Raw genomic sequence first — 19203 nt, 5'->3', positions numbered from 1 at the left:
ATGTGGGGGGGAGGGGGGGAACTGTAAAATTGTAAATATGTGTCCCTTCCGAACGGAGACCCGACCTTTGTTTTCTGGGCCGTGTCTCCGTTCCAGCTGCGGCCTACCATCGGCCCAACTCCTGGAGCTGGCGGCCTCCAGGGCTCTGGTTCACAGAGCCCGTGGATCGGACTTACCATCACCGGAGCCGGCCGTCTTCGGAGGCTGCGGGAGCGGCTGCGACTCGCCTTAGGCTCGGGCCGCGTGGATGCCGACATCGGGAGCTCCGGCAGCGGCAGCGGGTTCGCCCGCCCCGGATCGCGGGGCTTGGGTCGAGGACATTTCACCATCCGGCGCGGCCTAAGATATGCCGCGGGATATTTCTCTGCTGGGCGGGGGCTTCAATGTCGGGAGCCACGACCGCCCCGACGTGCAGCAACAGCGGCAGCAGCAGCGTGTTCGCCCGCCCCGGATCGGACTTATCATCGGCGGAGCCGGCCGTCTTCGGAGGCTGCGGGAGCGGCTGCGATGCGACGCGCCTTGGGCTTGGCCCGCTGTGGACCGTCCGGTGTGGCCTGCAACCACAACAACCTGACTGCGGGCGAGGACAGCAGGAGAAGGGAAAGACATTGTGGCCTTCCATCACAGTGAGGAGAGGACTGGAGGAGACTCACTTGATGGATGTTTCTTTGATGGATGTTTCTTTTTTTGTGTGTTTTTGGGGTTGGGTAATTTGAATGCCTATTTAATGCTTTTATTGTTGGACTGTGTTTTGGAGGTTTTTTGGGGTTGTGTAATTTTAATGCTTATTTAATGCTTTTATTGTTGGACTGTGGGTGACTGAATTTCGTCCAATATTGGATGACAAATAAAGCTATCTTGAATCTTGAATCTTGAATCTTGAAGGCCTACCGGGAGGAGGTGGCTGATCTGGCACTCTGGTGTCAGGACAATAGCCTCCTCTTGAATGTCACTTAAAAGGAGCTGATTGTGGACTTCAGAAGGGCTAAACATCCAAGGACGTACACGCCACTCGAGATAAATGGGTCTATTGTGGATAGGGTGAGCAGTTTCAAATACTTGGGAGTCCGCATCGCAGAGGATCTGACGTGGGCAACGCACATTGCCGCACTGGTGGGTAAGGCTAAGCAGCGCCTTTACCACCTTAGACAACTGAGGAAATTCAGAGTGTCGCTGAGGATCCTTCATTGCTTCTACTCTGGGGCTGTAGAGAGCATCCTGTCCGGCAACATTACAGTCTGGTTTGGGAACAGCTCTGCCCAGGACAGGATGGCCCTGCAGAGAGTAGTGCGTTCGACAGAACGCACCATGGGAACTACACTCGTCCCCCTGCAGGACCTATACATCCGGAGGTGCAGATCCAGAGCAAGCAAGATCATGAGGGACCCCTGCCACCCCAGTAACGGACTGTTCCAGATGCTACGATCAGGCAAACGCCTCCGCTGTCACGCTGTGAAAACGGAGAGGATGAGACGGAGCTACTTCCCACAGGCCATCAGGACTGTCAACTTTTATAACCCCAGAGACTAAATTTTTGTCGACACTTTTTGTGCTATGTTTAGTAACTTATTAACTTTATTTATATGCTGTAATTGTAATTCTTTTTGTGCACAACCCGCAGGCATTGCCACTTTCATTTCACTGCACATCGAGTATGTGTATGTGACAAATAAATTTGACTTGACTTGACTTGACTATAGGTATACACAATAACACCATTGAACGTAACCAACTGAATATTCTTCATTAAAACGATATTGGGATAACTAAATATAAGGGACTGATAATCAGTAACCCTAATTCCTGTATAATTAAGAATTTTCTGTTGCTAATGATTGTAAATGATAGGGCACGTCCAGTGAACCTAAATGATTTTTTTGAAGAGTGCAAAGTGGCAATCAGTAACATGTTTATGAATGTTATTTAGTTAATACCATTTCATTATTATTCATACAACCATTTAATAAAGTCTCACTTAAGATACTGGATGAAGCTCACAGAACCGAAGGACCAGAACCATTAACTGGCTAAGAAACTGGCCAAACAGCAGGGGACAGAATGTGGAGAGGGTTGGTAGGTTTGCAAAGTGGCAGGCTGTGGTATCCCACATGCTATGTATTGGTGATACAACCGCACGGCATATTTCTTAATGACTTGTCTGATGTGAAGAAACAAATTTGCCATTAATACAAAAGTAGACCTCTTGTAAGCAATGTGAATGGAAGCATAGAAACATAGAAACATAGAAAATAGGTGCAGGAGGAGGCCATTCGGCCCTTCGAGCCAGCACTGCCATTCATTGTGATCATGGCTGATCGCCCCCAATCAATAACCTGTGCCTGTCTTCTCCCCATATCCCTTGATTCCACTAGCCCCTAGAGCTCTATCTAACTCTCTCTTAAATCCATCCAGTAATTTGGCCTCCACTGCCCTCTGTGGCAGAGAATTCCACAAATTTACAACTCTCTGGGTGAAAAGGTTTTTTCTCACCTCAGTTTTCAATGGCCTCTGGGCAGTCCCCTAAGCCCAGTCATCTTCAGGTGTTTCATCAACTGTCTGTACTTCATACGGTCAGAAATGGAGTTATTCACTGATGATTGCACAACTCAGGCTCAGCGATCATTTCGCTCAACACCTTCGCTCAGTCCGCCTTAACCAACCTGATCTCCCGGTGGCTAACTCCCCCTCCCACTCCCAGTCTGACCTTTCTGTCATGGGCCTCCTCCAGTGCCATAGTGAGGCCCACCGGAAATTGGAGGAACAGCACCCCATATTTTGCTTGGGGAGCTTGCAGCCCAACGGTATGAACATTGACTTCTCCAACTTTAGATAGTTCTTCTGTCCCTCTCCCCCCCCCCCCCCCCCCCCCCTCCTCCCAGTTCTCCCTCTAACTTCCTGTCTCCACCTATATCCTTCCTTTAGGTCCCGCCCCCCTGACATCAGTCTGAAGAAGGGTCTCGACCGGAAACGTCACCCATTCCTTCTCTCCTGACCTGCTGAGTTACTCCAGCATTTTGTGAATAAATACTGTTGATTTGTACCAGCATCTGCAGTTATTTTCTTACATTGCACAGTGTTCAATTCAATTTCTTACACAAATGAAGCAAGTTATGCATAAATGGAGCAAAATCCTGACAGTATTCATGCATAGTCTAATAGATGGTAGGTATTCACACCTGTTAAACAAAAAGTAATGACCATCTCCAACAAGAGGATGTCTACAGTCGCAGAGTCTCCCATAATTAACATCTTGGGGGACATCACTGACCAGAAACTCAACATGACCAGCCATATTAAATAATGTGAGTTCAAATACTGAATATCCTGCACTGAGTGTCTCATATCCTATCAACACACAACCATTCCATCTACAAGTGTAATGTCTCAGAATGTTGTGGAATGCTCTCCTCTTGTCTCGATGAGTACAGCGCCAACAACACTCAAGAAGCTTAATATTAACCAAGTCAAAGCAACCGAAGATAGACACAAAATGCTGGAGTAACTCAGCGGGACAGGCAGCATCTCTGGAGAGATGGAATGGGTGACGTTTTGGGTCGGGTTGAGTCTTGAAACGTCATCCATTCCTTCTCTCCAGAGATGCCGCCTGTCCAGCTGATAAACTCCAACATTTTGTGTCTATCTTTGGTTTAAACCAGCATCTGCAGTTCCTGCCAAGTCAAAGCAACCCGCTTGTTTGAAGCCCCATCCACCACCTTAAACATCCATTCTCTCCATTGCCAGTGTACATTGATCGTAGTTTGTGCCATTTACAAAATGCACCGGAGTTACTTGCCCAACTTACCCCAAAAGCACCTCACAAACACGACCAGTACCACAAAAATTGGCTAGGGCAGCAGAATCGTGGGGATACCACCTCACACAGATCAAGCAACATCCTGTTCCGAAAATATCTTTGTTATCACTAAGTCTAAATCTGTGAACACCCGATCCAACACCACTGTGGGTGGCCTTTCACCACAAAGACCGAGAGATTCATCAAGGAGGCTCACCACCACTACTGAAGTACCACTGGGTATGGACAGTTGCTGTTCTCGCCATTAATGCCATGATACTGGAAAAACGAATAAGTGAAAAAACAGATCAAAAGTGTATTATAATGTACCAAAAGCACAATCTTCAACAAATCTTGAATAACCAAGACACTCATATCTCTTGGAACTCTCACACATATTTCTCACACTTTACTCTCCATACTCTCAAGATTAGGAACCCAAACTTACATATATAATACACTATTAATGAGGAAGGCCTAAGAACTCAAGCTGTCCAAAGTAAGAAAGTTGTTTCAATACATCAAACAAATGATGGTATGGAGTTGGAAGATTCACCATTACAGTAGTAATGCTCTATCAATGGGCAGACGTGAAGCAACAGGCCCTGAATTTAGGGCTGAGTGCAGAGAAATTAAGGATAGATAATGCTGATCATTGGGTATAAGCTGTATAGTCTCTAAAGTGGAAACAATACAAAATGGCAGCTCAAACTTACTCCGGCTCTATTAAAAACCTCGGTATTTATGATAACTTTTGTGAGATCTTTGGTTATCATTTAAGGGAATAGAGATGTTCTTCGGGGGGAATTATATTGTTAAAGCCTGCGGTCTAGGCTTAAGCTCAGCGGTGACCGCGCTTTTGCGGTTGCAGCTCCTAGACTGTGGAACAGCATCCCTCTCCCCATCAGAACTGCCCCCTCCATCGACTCCTTTAAGTCCAGGCTCAAAACCTATTTCTACTCCCTAGCGTTTGAGGCTCATCGAGGAGGCGCTGTGAACTGTTTGCGTGCTACTGTATGTTTCATTTTTTATCCATTGGAACCTAATCAGATGTACAGCACTTTGGTCAACGTGGGTTGTTTTTAAACGTGCTATACAAATAAAATTGACTTGACTTGACTTGAAAGTTGTTGCAAACCTTCTGCTTGAATCTCTGGCCTCTGTCCAACCTTCTGCCTACCAAAACCTCCTCTTGCCTGTGTCCACCTTTTACCTGCCACGCTTTGTCCTGCCTCAGCTCTCTCCCAGCTTTCTCCCACCCCGCCCCCCCCCCCCCTCCCTTCTACCCAACTACAATCAGGCCTAAGAAAGGACCCAACCCAAAACATCACCTATCCATGTTTTCCAGAGCTGCCAGACCTGCTGAGTTGCTCCAGTACTTTGTGTCCTCTTGTGTAAACAACCATCTGTGGTTCCTTATTTCTTCAAAAAATTTGTTGAGTGGAAAAGAGTGCCGATACAAAACAAAACCATACTAGAATGAAATAAATGTAATCTTACTCGAAGTGATAGGTTCAAATATTGGCGAGACTGAACGTAGACTGGGCAATTGTTTCGCTGAACACCTTCCCTCTGTCCGCCTGAACCTACCTGATCTGCGTAAGAAAATAATTGCAGATGCTGGTACAAATCAAAGATATCACAAAATGCTGGAGTAACTCAGCGGGCCAGGCAGCATCTCAGGAGAGAAGGAATGGGTGACGTTTCGGGTCGAGATCCTTCTTCAGACTGATGTCAGGGGAGGAGGCGGGACAAAGAAAGGATGTAGTTGGAGACAGGAAGACAGTGGGGGAACTGGGAAGGGGGAGGGGATAGAGAGGGACAGAGGAACTATCTAAAGTTAGAGAAATCAATGTTCATACCACTGGGGTGTAAGCTGCCCGAGCGAAATATGAGATGCTGTTCCTCCAATTTGCGATGACAATGGAGGAGGCCCATGACAGAAAAGTCAGACTGGGAGTGGGAGGGGGAGTTGAAATGCTGAGCCACCGGGAGATCAGGTTGGTTAAGGCGGACTGAGCGAAGATGTTGAGCGAAACGATTGCCGAGCCTGCATTTGGTCTCGTCGATGTAGAGACGTTGACACCTGGAACAGCGGATACAATAGATGAGGTTGGAGGAGGTGCAGGTGAACCTCTGTCTCATCTGGAAAGACTGTTTGGGTCCTTGGATGGAGTTGAGGGGGGAGGTAAAGGGACATATGTTGCATCTCCTGCGGTTGCTGGGGAAGTGCCTGGGGAGGGGGTGGTTTGGGTAGGAAGGGACGAGTGAACCAGGGAGAACGGTCTCTGCGGAAAGCAGAAAGGGGAGGAGATGGGAGATGGGAAGATGTGGCCAGTAGTGGGATCCCGTTGGAGGTGACGGAAATGTTGGAGGATAATTTGTTGTATACGCTGGCTGATGGGGTGGAAGGTGAGGACAAGGGGGACTCTATCCTTGTTACGAATGGGGAGAGGGGGAGCAAGAGCAGAGCTATGGGATATGGTGAAGGCCCTAGTGAGAGCCTCATGATCTCCTGGTTGCTAAACACTTTAATTATCCTTCCCATTCCCACACAGATCTTTCCGTCCTTGGTCTCCTCCATTGTCAGAGTGAGGTTAAATGCAAATTGGAGGAACAGCATCTCATATTTCGCTTGGGCAGCTTACAGCCCAGTGGTATGAATATTGATTTCTCTCACTTCAGGTAGCCCCGACATTCCCTCTCTCTCTATCCCTCCCCCAACCAAGTCGCATTAGCTTCTCATTTTCACCCAACAAACAACGAACAATGGCCTGTTTCCTTTATCATCGTTACTTTTTTGCATATCTTTTATTCATTGTTCTTTATCTCTCTACATCTCTCATTTCCCGTATTCCTAATCACTCTGAAGAAGGGTCTCGACTCAAAACGTCACCCATTCCTTCTCTCCAGAGATGCTGCCTGTCCCACTGAGTTACTCCAGCTTTTTGTGCCTATCTTCAGTTCCAATACATATGCCGCTTTGACAGATCTCCAGAAATGACACAACATGAAAAGTACTGAATTTGTACCGAAGATGAAAGCCATTGAAGATTCACTTTAATTGACACCCTCAGAGATAAACTACAAGCTCAGAACCAAAATCCAGGTGTCAGATGATGACACGTGATTAGAAAATTATGTTGACAAAGTTTTCTGAAAATGATCACTGTGGGACAAGTTCATATGTACCTTAACAGACGATCCAATTCAAACCTATTTTTAATGAGTTGTAGCATTTGCCCATGCATGTATAATTTCTGCATCAACAGAGGTGGTTTTCAAAGACATTGAAGAATCTTGGCTGGTGATTAAAGTCAGCATTAATGTCGTCTACTGGACAAACTCGGATTGTTTTCTCTGGAAGGTTGAGGGGAGACCTGAAAGAATTATAGAAAATGACTATACCAAGTGGACCCGTTGGGCCCAAAACTCTCCTGCATTGGTGCAGCACCCTCTCCTCCCCCCTCCCCCTCACCCCTCCCCCTTCTCCCCCCCCCACACTCCATCCCCCCTCAACCCACCCTTATTCTCCCCCCTTCCCCCCTACCTCCTTCCCGCCTCCTCCCTCCCTCCCTGGGAGATGGATCTAAACTTTAAAATGTGAATAACTTAAAAAATATAACCGATTTCAATGAATGCTTTTCCATTAGCACCAAAGGGACGACGGTGAGTAAGGTGGGCCTAAAATTGTTGCGCTATCGTGTACTATTTTGGCTGTAGTTCAGGAACAAACAAACAAACAAATGAGAGTTTTAGTATATAGATGAGAGGCATAGATAGGGTAGACAGTCAGAATCTTTCTCCCAGGGTGGAAATGTCAAAGCCTAGAGGACATAGCTCTCGGGTGAGAGGGGCAAAATTAAATTGCAGGTTTTTCATACGCCGTGAGTGGTAGGGCCAGGATCATGCTGCCAAGGTTAGTGTTGGAGGCAGATATGATTGTGATATTGACGCTTTTAGACAGGAACATGGATATGCAAGGAATGTCAGGATAAGGATCATGAACTGGCACACCCCTGGCTCCCCACTCTGTACTGGACCACTTGGACAATAAAGCCACATACTGTATGTCAGGCTGTTCATAGACTACAGCTTGGCATTCAACACCATCATCCCCTCTGAACTGTTACCAAACTCACGGAACTTGGGTCCTTGCGCATTTCTCTGCAACTGGATCCTCGACATTCTCATAAACTATCACAATCAGTACGAATTGGCAGCAACACTTCCTCCTCGATAACCATCAGCACAGGGGCAACTCAAGGCCGTGTGCTCAGTCCCCCGTTCTACTCACTCTATGATCATGACTGTGTAGCTGAACACAGTACCAATTCCATCTTCAAATTCGCTGACGACACAACTGTTGTTGGACGAATTACAGATGTCGATGAGTCAGAGTACAGGAGAGAGATCGGTCGACTGACCGAATGGAGCCAGGACAACAACCTTGTTCTCAACATCAGTAAAACCATGAAACTGATTGTTGACTTTGGAAGAAGAAGGCTGAAGATCCACAAACCTGTGTTCATCGACGGGACAGTGGTGGAGAGAGTTAAAATAGTCAAGTTCCTGGGAAGTGCATATCTCTGAAGATCTTTCCTCAACACAGCACGTTGATGCAATCGTAAAGAACGCCTCATAATCAACGTCTCTACTTCTTTTGAAGACTGAGGAAATTCGGTATGTCAACGAATACTCTCTTGAACTTCTACAGGTGTAGAGTAGACCCTCGTAAACTGGGTACTTACCTCCCCGCCATCGAAAAGACCTACAGGAGTTGCTGCCTCAAAAAGGCAGCCAGCATCATCAGAGACCCACACCACCCTTGCTTGCCACACTCTCAATCCACTCCTTCCATTGGGAAGAAAGTACAGGAGCCTGAAACCTGTCCAGGATCAGGAGTAACTTCCTCCCAACAGCCGTCAGGCTATTAAACACTACAACCTCCAAATAGGCTCTGACTCCATAGACTTGGGAGCAATGTTTTTGTCTTTGTAATAAATACTGAACATCTTTTTTGTTGTTTATTATGGTGTTTACAGAGTACCATGTTTGCATTTCTCGCTGCTGCAAGCAAGAATTTTGGTACCCCGTTTTGGGACATATGACAATAAAATACTCATGACTCTTGCATTTGAGATTAGTGCATTATGTTTGTCACAGACATTGTCAGCCAAAAGGCCTGTTCTTGTGCTCCTGTACTTTTCTATGCTCTTTGTTCTATTGGCAAACAACAGCAGCAAAGGCAGGAGCATTGTTACTAAACATGAGTGAGTTTGGCAAAGAGGCAAATGTGTGAAGTAAAGCTAATTGCAAATGATTATCCTTTACAAGTATTTACATTTAGACCAGTGCTTCATCTACAAAAATAGGGCATAAATCTTCATGGTTTTAAACCAGACCCAGGATTGCAAGCTCGAATAATGTCAACTAAGCAGATCCGATAACAGAAAAAATGGGCTTGTATAATATTGAAGTCAATGTGCACCCTGAAGAGCAGAGCTTAAACAGTATAAATAAGCATGTGGAAGAAATGGAAAATTCCGCGAAATAAGGAAGAGAGTGAAGGTTAACGATTATGTTTCGATTTGAATATCAATACAATTGCTGATAGGGAATATAAGCATCAAGAAGTCCAGCAAAGAGACATTAAAATGCTCACTGAATCTGTGTACTGGTGAGACACTGAAAACCTTGGATCAGATTAAATGTGCAGTATCTTGTATTGGTCAAAAAGTGAAACTCTCATTCATAATAGCTGATTATATAAACCTTCTATTAAATGCGTTCAAAATTAAAAGTGGATTGGGACAATGTCTTGAGTGTGTACTTTTGAGAACCAGAAGACATAGGTTTAAGGTGAGGGGAGAATGATTTAATAGGAACCTGAGGGGTAACTTATCTGTGCAAAGGGTGGTGGGTGTATGGAACGATCTGCCAACAGAGGTATTTGAGGCAGGTACTATTGTAAGATTTAAGAAAGAATTAGACAGGTACATGGATAGGATAGGTTTAGAGGGATATGGGCCAAACGCAGGCAGGTGGGACTGGTGTAGATGGGACATGTTGGTCAGTGTGGACAAGTTGGGCCTGTTGGGCCCTAAGGGCCTGTTTCCACACTCTATCACTCCATGACTCTATGACTCTATGGCCCATTGAGACACTCCAGCACTTTGTGTCTCTATAAGGTAGTAAAGATTGGGATTAAATGTTCCAAAGTACTCAACTTCAAGAAGAGATTGGCAAAATGGAAACAGGCCAATGATCAATGTTGGTAATTAAATATTGCAGAATATTTAACTTTTGGAAGAGATAGTCAAAAAAGAAAATGGTGATGGGATAGCCCTGACAGTATGGATGGGGTAAATGTGGTGAAGATAAATTATATTAGATTAGACAATTGGGCTGAAAAGTCATTTTGAATGGAGGTAGGGTACACAAGGGGAGAAGATATTTGTGTGAGAATACCAAAACATGTTGGTGTTCAGAGGAATTTGGGTATTTTTGTACACGTCACTAAATGCTGAAAAACAGGCCTGGCAAGCTTTTCAGAAGCAAATGGGCTTTATTGCAAAAAGACCTGAGTGAAGTCACCTTACTAAAGTTATAGAGTCGAGTGGGACAGTATCTGGATGATTGTGTCCAGGTTTGGTCTCTCTATCCTAAGAAAGATGTGGTGTCAATAGAGGGAGTGCTATAGAAATTCACCAGATTATTTCCATAGATGCATGTTTGCTCTGTAAAGAGAGATTAGACAAACTGGGTTATAATCTCTCAGATTTAAAAGACTGAGAGTGGATCTCAGAGAAATAAACAACATTTTCACCAGAGAAGAAGCAGTTTGCCCGACTGGAGTTTTTAGAACCAGTCACTAAGTAAGAGGAATATGATTCAGGAGTAAGACCAGACCAAGTTTACATCCACTTTGTGAAACTTTGGACTTCTCTATCCAACAGTCATAATATTTTGAGGGAACAGATTGTTAAATAGGTGGTAACCTGGACCTGAGAGATCTGAAGCACAGATTAAAAAGGCTGGGGGATTATTTTGATCATTTATAAAATATTTTTTTGTAATCCAATGCTAGAGCACTGAAGTGAAGGCTTCGGAGAAAATAAAGAAGAGATTTGTGAGAATAGTTTAGTTTAGAGATACAGCATGGAAACAGGCACTTCGACCCACTGAGAACATGCCGACCAATGGTTATCCATCCATACACTAGTTCAATTTATCCCACATTCGCATCCTACAAACTAGGGGCAAGTTGTAGAGGTCAATTGACCTACAAACTTGCAATTCTTCGAAGTGTGGGAGGAAACCTGAGCCCCCGCAGAAAACCCGCGCAGTCACAGGGAGAACGTACAAACTTCACATAGACAGCACCCATTGTCAGGATTGAACCCAGGTCTCTGGCGCTCTGAAGCAGCAGCTCTGCCAGCTCTGCCACTGTGCCGCCCTAACTCCAAGGATGAAAAGCTTTAGCTACACAGTTAACTTGAGGAGCTGAAGTTGTTGCTCCTTGAACACAGGAGGTTAAGAGGGGGATATAATAGTGGTATTAAAAATCATGAAGGGTGTAGACACAACAGAGACCATTGGTAGAGGGGGCATGAACCTGAGAGCATTGAATAAAGTTGAGTGGCCAAGAAGCCAAAGTTAACCATGGATTTTTAAAAAAAATTAGCAAATGGTTAGAATCTGCAAAGTTCCACCAGGCGAGCAGTGAAGATAGACTAAATCATGCTGCCCAGAACTGGATAGGTACTTGAAACGAAGTAGGCTAAAAGGAAGAGGTCAGGACAGTGGGTCTATTTGCAATTAGCCACTGAACTGGTTTGTATAGAGCTAGCATGAACTCATTGGGCTGAATGGGCTTGCATCATACTGTAACTAAACTTCTGAAAAGGTCGTTGATGAAAATAATCATGACTAGAACTATTTAAATACAGCAACGTAGCATCTTATTGTAAGCACTTTGGGATGGAAATATAAATGGAATATCTTCATTCTCATTAATATTTAATGTTATTTTTAATCTTCCACTTAAAGGCCTAAAAGATATTGAATGTAACTTTGCCACTCATAATTAAAATGCTTGGTTTTCTCCTGCGTCGGTGTTTAAAATGTCAAAGACACTGTCAGGGATTGTGAAATATTATTTGGTGTTTAGTGACTCAATTATCCCACCCAGTAATGGCAGAGGTGGTGGTTCAACTCAGGCTGTATGCTCATCTTTGATCACACTTCCTGTTGTACACCACAACGGCTAACCTCTCGATATGTGTAAAAAGTGTTCTTGCCAGTACGAGAGGCTATTAGACATGCTGTAACCGAGGTGATGCTTGTAAAACAGGTCTGTTAAAAGTTAATTTGGGAAAGGGGGAATTTTTGCAGTTTGATGCTTTGGGAAGAATGAAAACGGTTTTAACCGCACGGTGCTATTTTGCATTAATTTATTATTTTAACTCTATCCCTTAAGTAGACGATTAGCCAGGCTATCAGGGCTCAGCTTCCTGCTGACTCAACTCACTAAGCCCTCAACAATTTTTTTCAGTGTTTTCTCCCCAGCCACAGGGCGTCTTGTATTATCTTGGTTGATGCTGGGGGATATGAGACAAATGCAGGCAAATGGGACGAGCTCCGATGTGGCTTCTTGGTTGGCATGGATGAGTTGGGCCGAAGGGGTAGATTCCACGCTGCATGACTCTATGTCCTATTTTCTAACACCTTTAGACTTTACTTTAGACTCTAGAGATACAGCTTGGAAAATGCCCTTCAGCCCACCGAGTCCGCGCCGACCTATACACTAGTTCTGTCCCACACACTGGGGACAATTTATAATTTTATCATAGCCAATTAACCTACAAACCTGTACACCTTTGGGATGTAGGAGGAAACTGGAGCATCCATAGAAAACCCATGCAGTCACAGGAAGAATGGACAAACTCTGTACAGACAGCAGTACACAAACTCTGGACAGACCGTAGTCAGAATCAAACCCGGGTCTCTGTTGCTGTAAGTCAGCAACTCTACCGCTGCGCCACTGTGCCGCCCTTTATCAGTATTATTCATGAATTTGCATATTAGTTAATCCATGACTACATTCTCGGTAATAGTTGCTCCAACACTCAATCTCTTCCTTGGGCAATCTATCCAACGTACTCCGAGACTGTGTAGAACAGGGTAATTACAAATGATAGCTCAGCATTTGGGAAAATTAAATATAAGCCTGTATTCTACCTTTCCAGAGTAAATCTCAGAAGGAATCACATCCGCTAGTTGTGTAGTGCACATGAAGAAATTTAACCATGAATTGAACAATATGCAGAATGCTGGAAGAACTCAGCAGGTTAGGCAGCATTTGTGGAGGGAATGGACAGGCAAAGTTTTGGGTCAAGAACCTTCTTCAATCAGTCTGAAGAAGGCTCCTGACCTGAAACGTTGTCTGCCCATACCTTCCACATATGCTGCGTGACTGACTGAGTTATTCCAGCACTTTCTGTTTTGCTTAAGATTCCAGAAACTGTAATTCCGTGTGTAAGCATGAATTGGATTCACTTTTACTATGATAGCTGTATAACCAACACGGACATGTCAATTAATGATTGCCACATTTTCTGCTTGGTTAATTGGTTTTTCATGCCCATTTTCACCCTTCCTCTGCTCTCTCGCTAGAATCATTTTGTCACAGTTCTACAGGCATCAGCTCCACCATAATGGTGGACTCCACCCATGTCAACACAGAGAGAGTGCATTTATCAACTGCAAGGGACATCTCACTTTTGTGTTCCATCAAAATGAACACATTTGAACTGTCTACTAAGAGCTAAGGCTGGTGATCAGAACATACAAAGGGGAAGCAAGGAGAAGCCATTCTTATCCTTGTGCATGTTCTGTTATTCAATAAGACCATTCATTTTCACCAATCTAATATGCCTTCATTCCCTTCACAGCGAATAATCTATCAGTAGCTTTCTTAAATATATTCAGTGACAACCCTCTAAGCAGAGAATGCAAATGATTCATTACCATTTTACCAATCATTCTAAAAGACATTTGGACAGATATATGGATAGAACTTGTTTAGAGGGCTGTGGAGCAAATGCAGGCTAATGTGACAAGCCCAATATGCTGACTTGGTTGGCATGGATAAAGTGGCCGAGTGGCCTGTTTCCGTACTGCACGGCTCTATGACTCTATGACCATCTGGATGAAGAAATTTCTTCTTATCTCAGTTCTGAATGGTTCTCCCCTTATTTTGAGAGTCTGAACCCTGGTTTAGATGCCCCAGCCATGGGAAACATCATATCTGCCTCCTCCCAGTCAAGCAAGCCAGATAAGAATTGTGTATATTTTTATGCTTGCATCTCTTTCTTCTAGCTCAGTTTGCTTAATATTTCCTCATGTGACAAACCCAGCAATCAATGTGGAAAGTAGTTATCGGGAAACAATCTTTCTTTATCCCACGAGCTCTTGTTAATTGCAGTGCCCCTCTCACCACAAGCTGAATTCAGCTGACTGCAGATCAAACCAAGGCCCTTCTAGGCTTGTATGATTTTTTTTGCTTGTCCCTCCAACCAGCTGGGTCACTGAGGATGATTACTGTTGATTCTCATGGCTCTCATTGTCGGGACATTTACACAATGTTTTACACCGAAGCAAAGTTAATTTGCGTGAGGTTTCTTTAAAATGACACACTATCAGAGTTTCTGTTTTGGTTTGTTCTATTCTTTGTGAAGAACTCACAGGGGAACGGGGTGGTACATGGGTGGAGAAGGAAGAGGTATATGGAGGAAGGGAGAGGGGGAGGGTCATGTAATTGGGGGAATTCAATGATCATACCATTGGGTTGTCAACCACCCAGTCGGAATATGAGGTTTTGCTCCTCGACTGAATTGCCTGCATTACAAAAGCACAATAAGGGTTAAATAGCAGGTTTAGACATCCTGTGGAGGTGACAGGACTTAGATCCTACAGATGTCACGTACAATGCTGAGCATAATCACCGGAGTCTAATTATATCACAGCATCTGATTTATGAATCATGAGTCCCATATCTTGAAATATAGCCACTCATAAAGAAGGTCTATTATCATAGTCATGCAAATGGTGTAACTTGGCAATATTGTGGTAATTAGTCCAACATGTTAATTTTTTTCCAAAGCTATATAGAACAGATATTTCCTCAGCTGGTTGGATTCACAGATGCACTGTGTTTCTTCTCCACAAAGCACTGCAGGTTTGATTGAAATTTTATTGCTCCAAATGAAACTCAAATACATAAACTTAATTTTAAGTGCATAAATTTTACTCTAAAAGCTGTACGAGTAGACAGCTATTTTGATATATTATCGCGAGGCATATCTAAGGAGCAAATGAGAGATGGAGAGCAACAATTTCATGACAGCATGATTGCCATTGGAATAATTAATTGCAACAGTAAAATTTATTTCATTAAAACAGGCGAAATTTTTTATTTCATTTTGGTAGGATCTATTACTTTTGGTCCTTATACGTAAATGTTAATCTTTTTAACGCAGTAAAGTAGCTGATGATTAATTTTAATCACAAGCTAGGGCACAAAACCAATAGAATTGTTTCTGCACAAAATGTTTAACTCACTCCAACAAAGATTGTCTGTCCTTTCTGCTTGCTCCAAGTTCAATGCGTTCAAAATGGCCAATTGAGGGTCTGCTGGAAATGTACACAGAAAGATTCAAGTCGAGTTTATTGCCATATGAACAAATACCGTGAGGTACAGGTACAATGAAATTCTTTACTTGCAGCTGCATCACAAGTGCATGCATTCAGACAGCGCACAGCAACATAAATTAAACATAAATTATGCAAAAATTCCACAAGAGAGTGAAAAGAAAAGCACTGTGCAAAAAAACAAGACATTACTGAAATAAAAGTCCAATGTCGTGCCAAAGAGTTCCGCAGTTTCCTGGTGTCAAGGTACAATTAAGGTTGTGTGGGTTTGTTTAAGAACCCGATTGTTGTCGGAAAATAGACGTTCCTGAACCTGCCGGTGTGGGACTTCAAACTCGAACCGTAGCAGTGAGAAGGGGGCATGGCCAAGATGGTGGACACTTTTCATGGTCGATGCCATCGTCTGCAGCCAAGGCCTCGTGTAGCGGCTTTCAAAGGAGGGAAAGGCTGTGCCCGTGATGTACCAGGTTGAGTCCAGCACCCTCTCAGCCTCTTGTGTTCCTGTGCATTGGAATTGCAGTACCAGGCCAAGATGCAACTAGTCACAATACTTTCTATAATGCATCTGTAGAAGTTTGTATTCATTAAACGTTGTTCATTAAACTTTTATACAGGAATATTGACAATTGGAGAATTACATTGAAAAGCTGAGCAATTCAAGAACACCTTGCAATAACACTATCTTTTGCATGATTAAATGTCCCAAGGAGTATTATCAATCATGATTTGCATTAAGTCATACAAATAGATATCAAGGCAAGTGAATTTAATGCTCGGTCAAAACGATACGGTTTAAGGAGCATCTTAAAAGAGGCGTAAGAGGTAGAGAAATAGAGAGTCTGAGGCAGCGATCTCCAAAGTTTAGGATCTAGTCATTTTAAGGCATAGAGGGAGAAGACCATGGTTCTTACAGAAGAAGCCAGAATTGTTGTCTTGCTAGGTTGCATTTCAGGATCACCACAAGCTGAAGGGCATCCACTGAGACCCATTGATAAAGAAGAGCTCACTGGTCCAACAAACAGTTAGCTGCCGCTGTAAAAATCGGCCATCTATAGTGCATGTAGCCCAAGGTTTTGCATGCTGTACAATCCATCTGACTCCTGCATAGATGTCTGTTTTGGGCATTCTGCCTTGGCATTACTTTTGAGGATGGGGGACCCTAATTTCAGATTGGATGAGCAGCAAGTAATGGGATGAGGACTGTTGTAACTGGCTGTTGGGGGTTAGGTCAGGGTGGAGCTGTAGATTGATGGGAAGAGGGTAAGTAAAGGTGAAAGGGTTAGTGGACACTCCTGATTGCACATGTGGGAAACTGGTTCACAGGTTTAGGAAAGATTGTCCACCTCGTGGTGCAAGAGGCCAGAGGGAGAGCAGAGAGACACTGTGCGAAGTATGTTACCATAAAGTGACCTACATGAGAAGCCTCCCAGCATTAAAATCCATGGGCTGAATTTACTCAGACCAGCAACTTGAACTAACAATGAGGCAAGCTTAACATACTGGGAAGTCCTAGATACATGCATGAGTAGTTGAAACTCACAACTCAGCATGGAGTGCAAACCATTGAATGATTTTGCAGCTGTCCACACTCCTCCATGTACAAAAAATCACAGATGATGTGGCATTTGCAATGTCCACATTTTTCTTCTGTTGAAATGGAATCATCTAGCAGATAAAAACATGACATCACAAAGACCCTCAGGAAGAGATTGATTCTCAGTTGATTGGGCTATGGTTGGCTTCAGATTATAGTGGGTTGGAAATATGTTCACACAACTCCAAATAAATTGAACTGCAATACTAAAAAATAGGTTAATCTGCATTAGAGCAGTTCTGTGCATTGCATATATTTTATATGTTGCCCCGTAGTGCCCAATGGGAAAAGGACACAAAATGCTGGAGTAATTCAGTGGGTCCGGCAGCATCCCTGGAGAACACTGACAGGTAATGTTTCGGGTCTGGACCCTTCTTCTTTCCTTCCCTTCTTGGGAATTTCCGGAATTGCCGATTGGGAAATTTGTCTTCTCATTTGTTTGGCAGAATTTTATTCACCCTCATCCGTTTTTCCCCCAGAGTAAAATTCCCCCAAATATTTCAGCAGTAGGACCAGATGCGAAATTCATTCGCAGATGAATTTTTAACCTGAGTGATGAGTAAAGTTTAGTTTAGAGATACAGTGCAGAAACAGGCTCTTCAACCCATTGAGTCTACACCGACCAGCGATCTCTGCAAACTAACACCTTCCTACACACACACTAGGGACAATTTTACATTTATTTTACATTTATACCAAGCCAACTAACCTACAACCTATAGGTCTTTGGAGTGTGGGAGAAAACCAAAGATCTCGGAGAAAACCCACGCAGGTCATGGGGAAAAGGTACAAACTCCACACAGACAAGCACTCGTAGTCAGGATCGCAGCCAGGTCTTTGGCGCTGTCAGGTAGCAACTCTACCACTGTGCCACCATGACGCCTAGTTCCTAATTACCCAAAGAATAACCAGTCCTGTTTGAAGCTTTGAGGCTTTGCTATTTAAAGGGTCAACATTCAAACAGCATTCTTTGCCCTCACTGTGACTGGAACCTCCTGCAAGCTCACATTTAACTTGCATGAGGTTTGATTGCTCTGCCCATGGAGGTCAGGGTTATGCAGGGTTATATCCTTCCTTTGTCCCGCCCCCCTGACATCAGTCTGAAGAAGGGTCTCGACCCGAAACGTCACCCATTCCTTCTCTCCTGAGATGCTGCCCGACCTGCTGAGTTACTCCAGCATTTTGTGAAATAAATACCAAGGGTTATCAATACCGTCACTTCAGCATCATTCTGCATCTAATCTCTGCCACATCTCAGTTTGCTGATCACATGAGGGAGGTCACCTAATCTACATGAAGAAGAGATTTTTACTTCATCCCACAGCAGAAAACAGAACAGATATGCACATTTATCTGTAAACTCCAGTCCTTCTAGATATCTTCCTGGCAACCTCCAGCTAGGAGTGCCTGATTGTAGCCCTGAAGCGTGTACACACTCATGTGCGTGCAACATGCTGCATGTGGGCGCCATTATTGAACACCCTGTCCAGCACTGATACTAAGTCAGTTGGCAACTTTTAAGAAAAAATGCAGAGCTAAATTTTCAGGTCAAAGTACCTCCCAACAGAATGCTATAGAAACTTTGAACAAAGGTTTTTATCAAATTTGGTTTGGATGCAATTGTGAAACCAGGTACTTATTTTGTTGAAACAAGGAACAGCAGATGCTGGTTTATAAAAGTAGACACAAAGTGCTGGAGTAACTCAACGAATCAGGCATCATCTCTGCAGAACATGGATAGTGGTCTTTTCGGGTCAGGAGCCTTCTTTAGACTCTGAAGAAGGGTCCCGACCCAAAACATCACCTATTCATGTTCTCCAGAGATGCTGCCTAACCTGCCGAGTATCCCCAGCACTTTATGTCTTCTTATTATGTTGTTTGTGGTAATCCTTTTAACAGTAACCAAGTAACTGTATCTGAATAGACATGAATAACGTTTTGCACAAATTGGAATTTTTGGGAATAAATATAATGAAGGTTCATCAGACTGACTGTTTAATAGCATGCATTGTTTAAGAGGCGTTTATAGAGGCACATGAACTTGCAGAAAGTTTGTCTGCTACCCAGTCAAATCATACTATACTCAAGTACAACATGTAGT

At 43.7% G+C, this 19203-nt stretch overlaps 1 protein-coding gene across 3 annotated transcripts in view; it reads right to left on the bottom strand.

Moving 5' to 3' along the window:
• Positions 1-19203, bottom strand: part of LOC144607169 (uncharacterized) — a 65843-nt gene that overhangs the window by 24788 nt on the left and 21852 nt on the right. For 2 of the 3 annotated variants that reach the window (XR_013549073.1, XR_013549074.1), the window contains exon 3: positions 15419-15490. Coding sequence is in view for 1 of the 3 variants with exons in the window: in XM_078423834.1 (XP_078279960.1) it covers positions 14639-14695; positions 15419-15490 (129 nt within the window). In the remaining 2 variants the exon portion in view is untranslated. Of the gene's footprint in view, positions 1-14638; positions 14696-15418; positions 15491-19203 lie in introns of all 3 variants that reach the window. The other variant, XM_078423834.1, reaches the window with a different exon arrangement.

The sequence above is a fragment of the Rhinoraja longicauda genome, chromosome 28 (genome assembly GCF_053455715.1).
Source record: "Rhinoraja longicauda isolate Sanriku21f chromosome 28, sRhiLon1.1, whole genome shotgun sequence".
Lineage (NCBI taxonomy): Eukaryota > Metazoa > Chordata > Chondrichthyes > Rajiformes > Arhynchobatidae > Rhinoraja > Rhinoraja longicauda.
The sequence above is the reverse complement of the archived record's forward strand: the minus strand, read 5'-3'. Positions and strand labels throughout refer to the sequence as shown.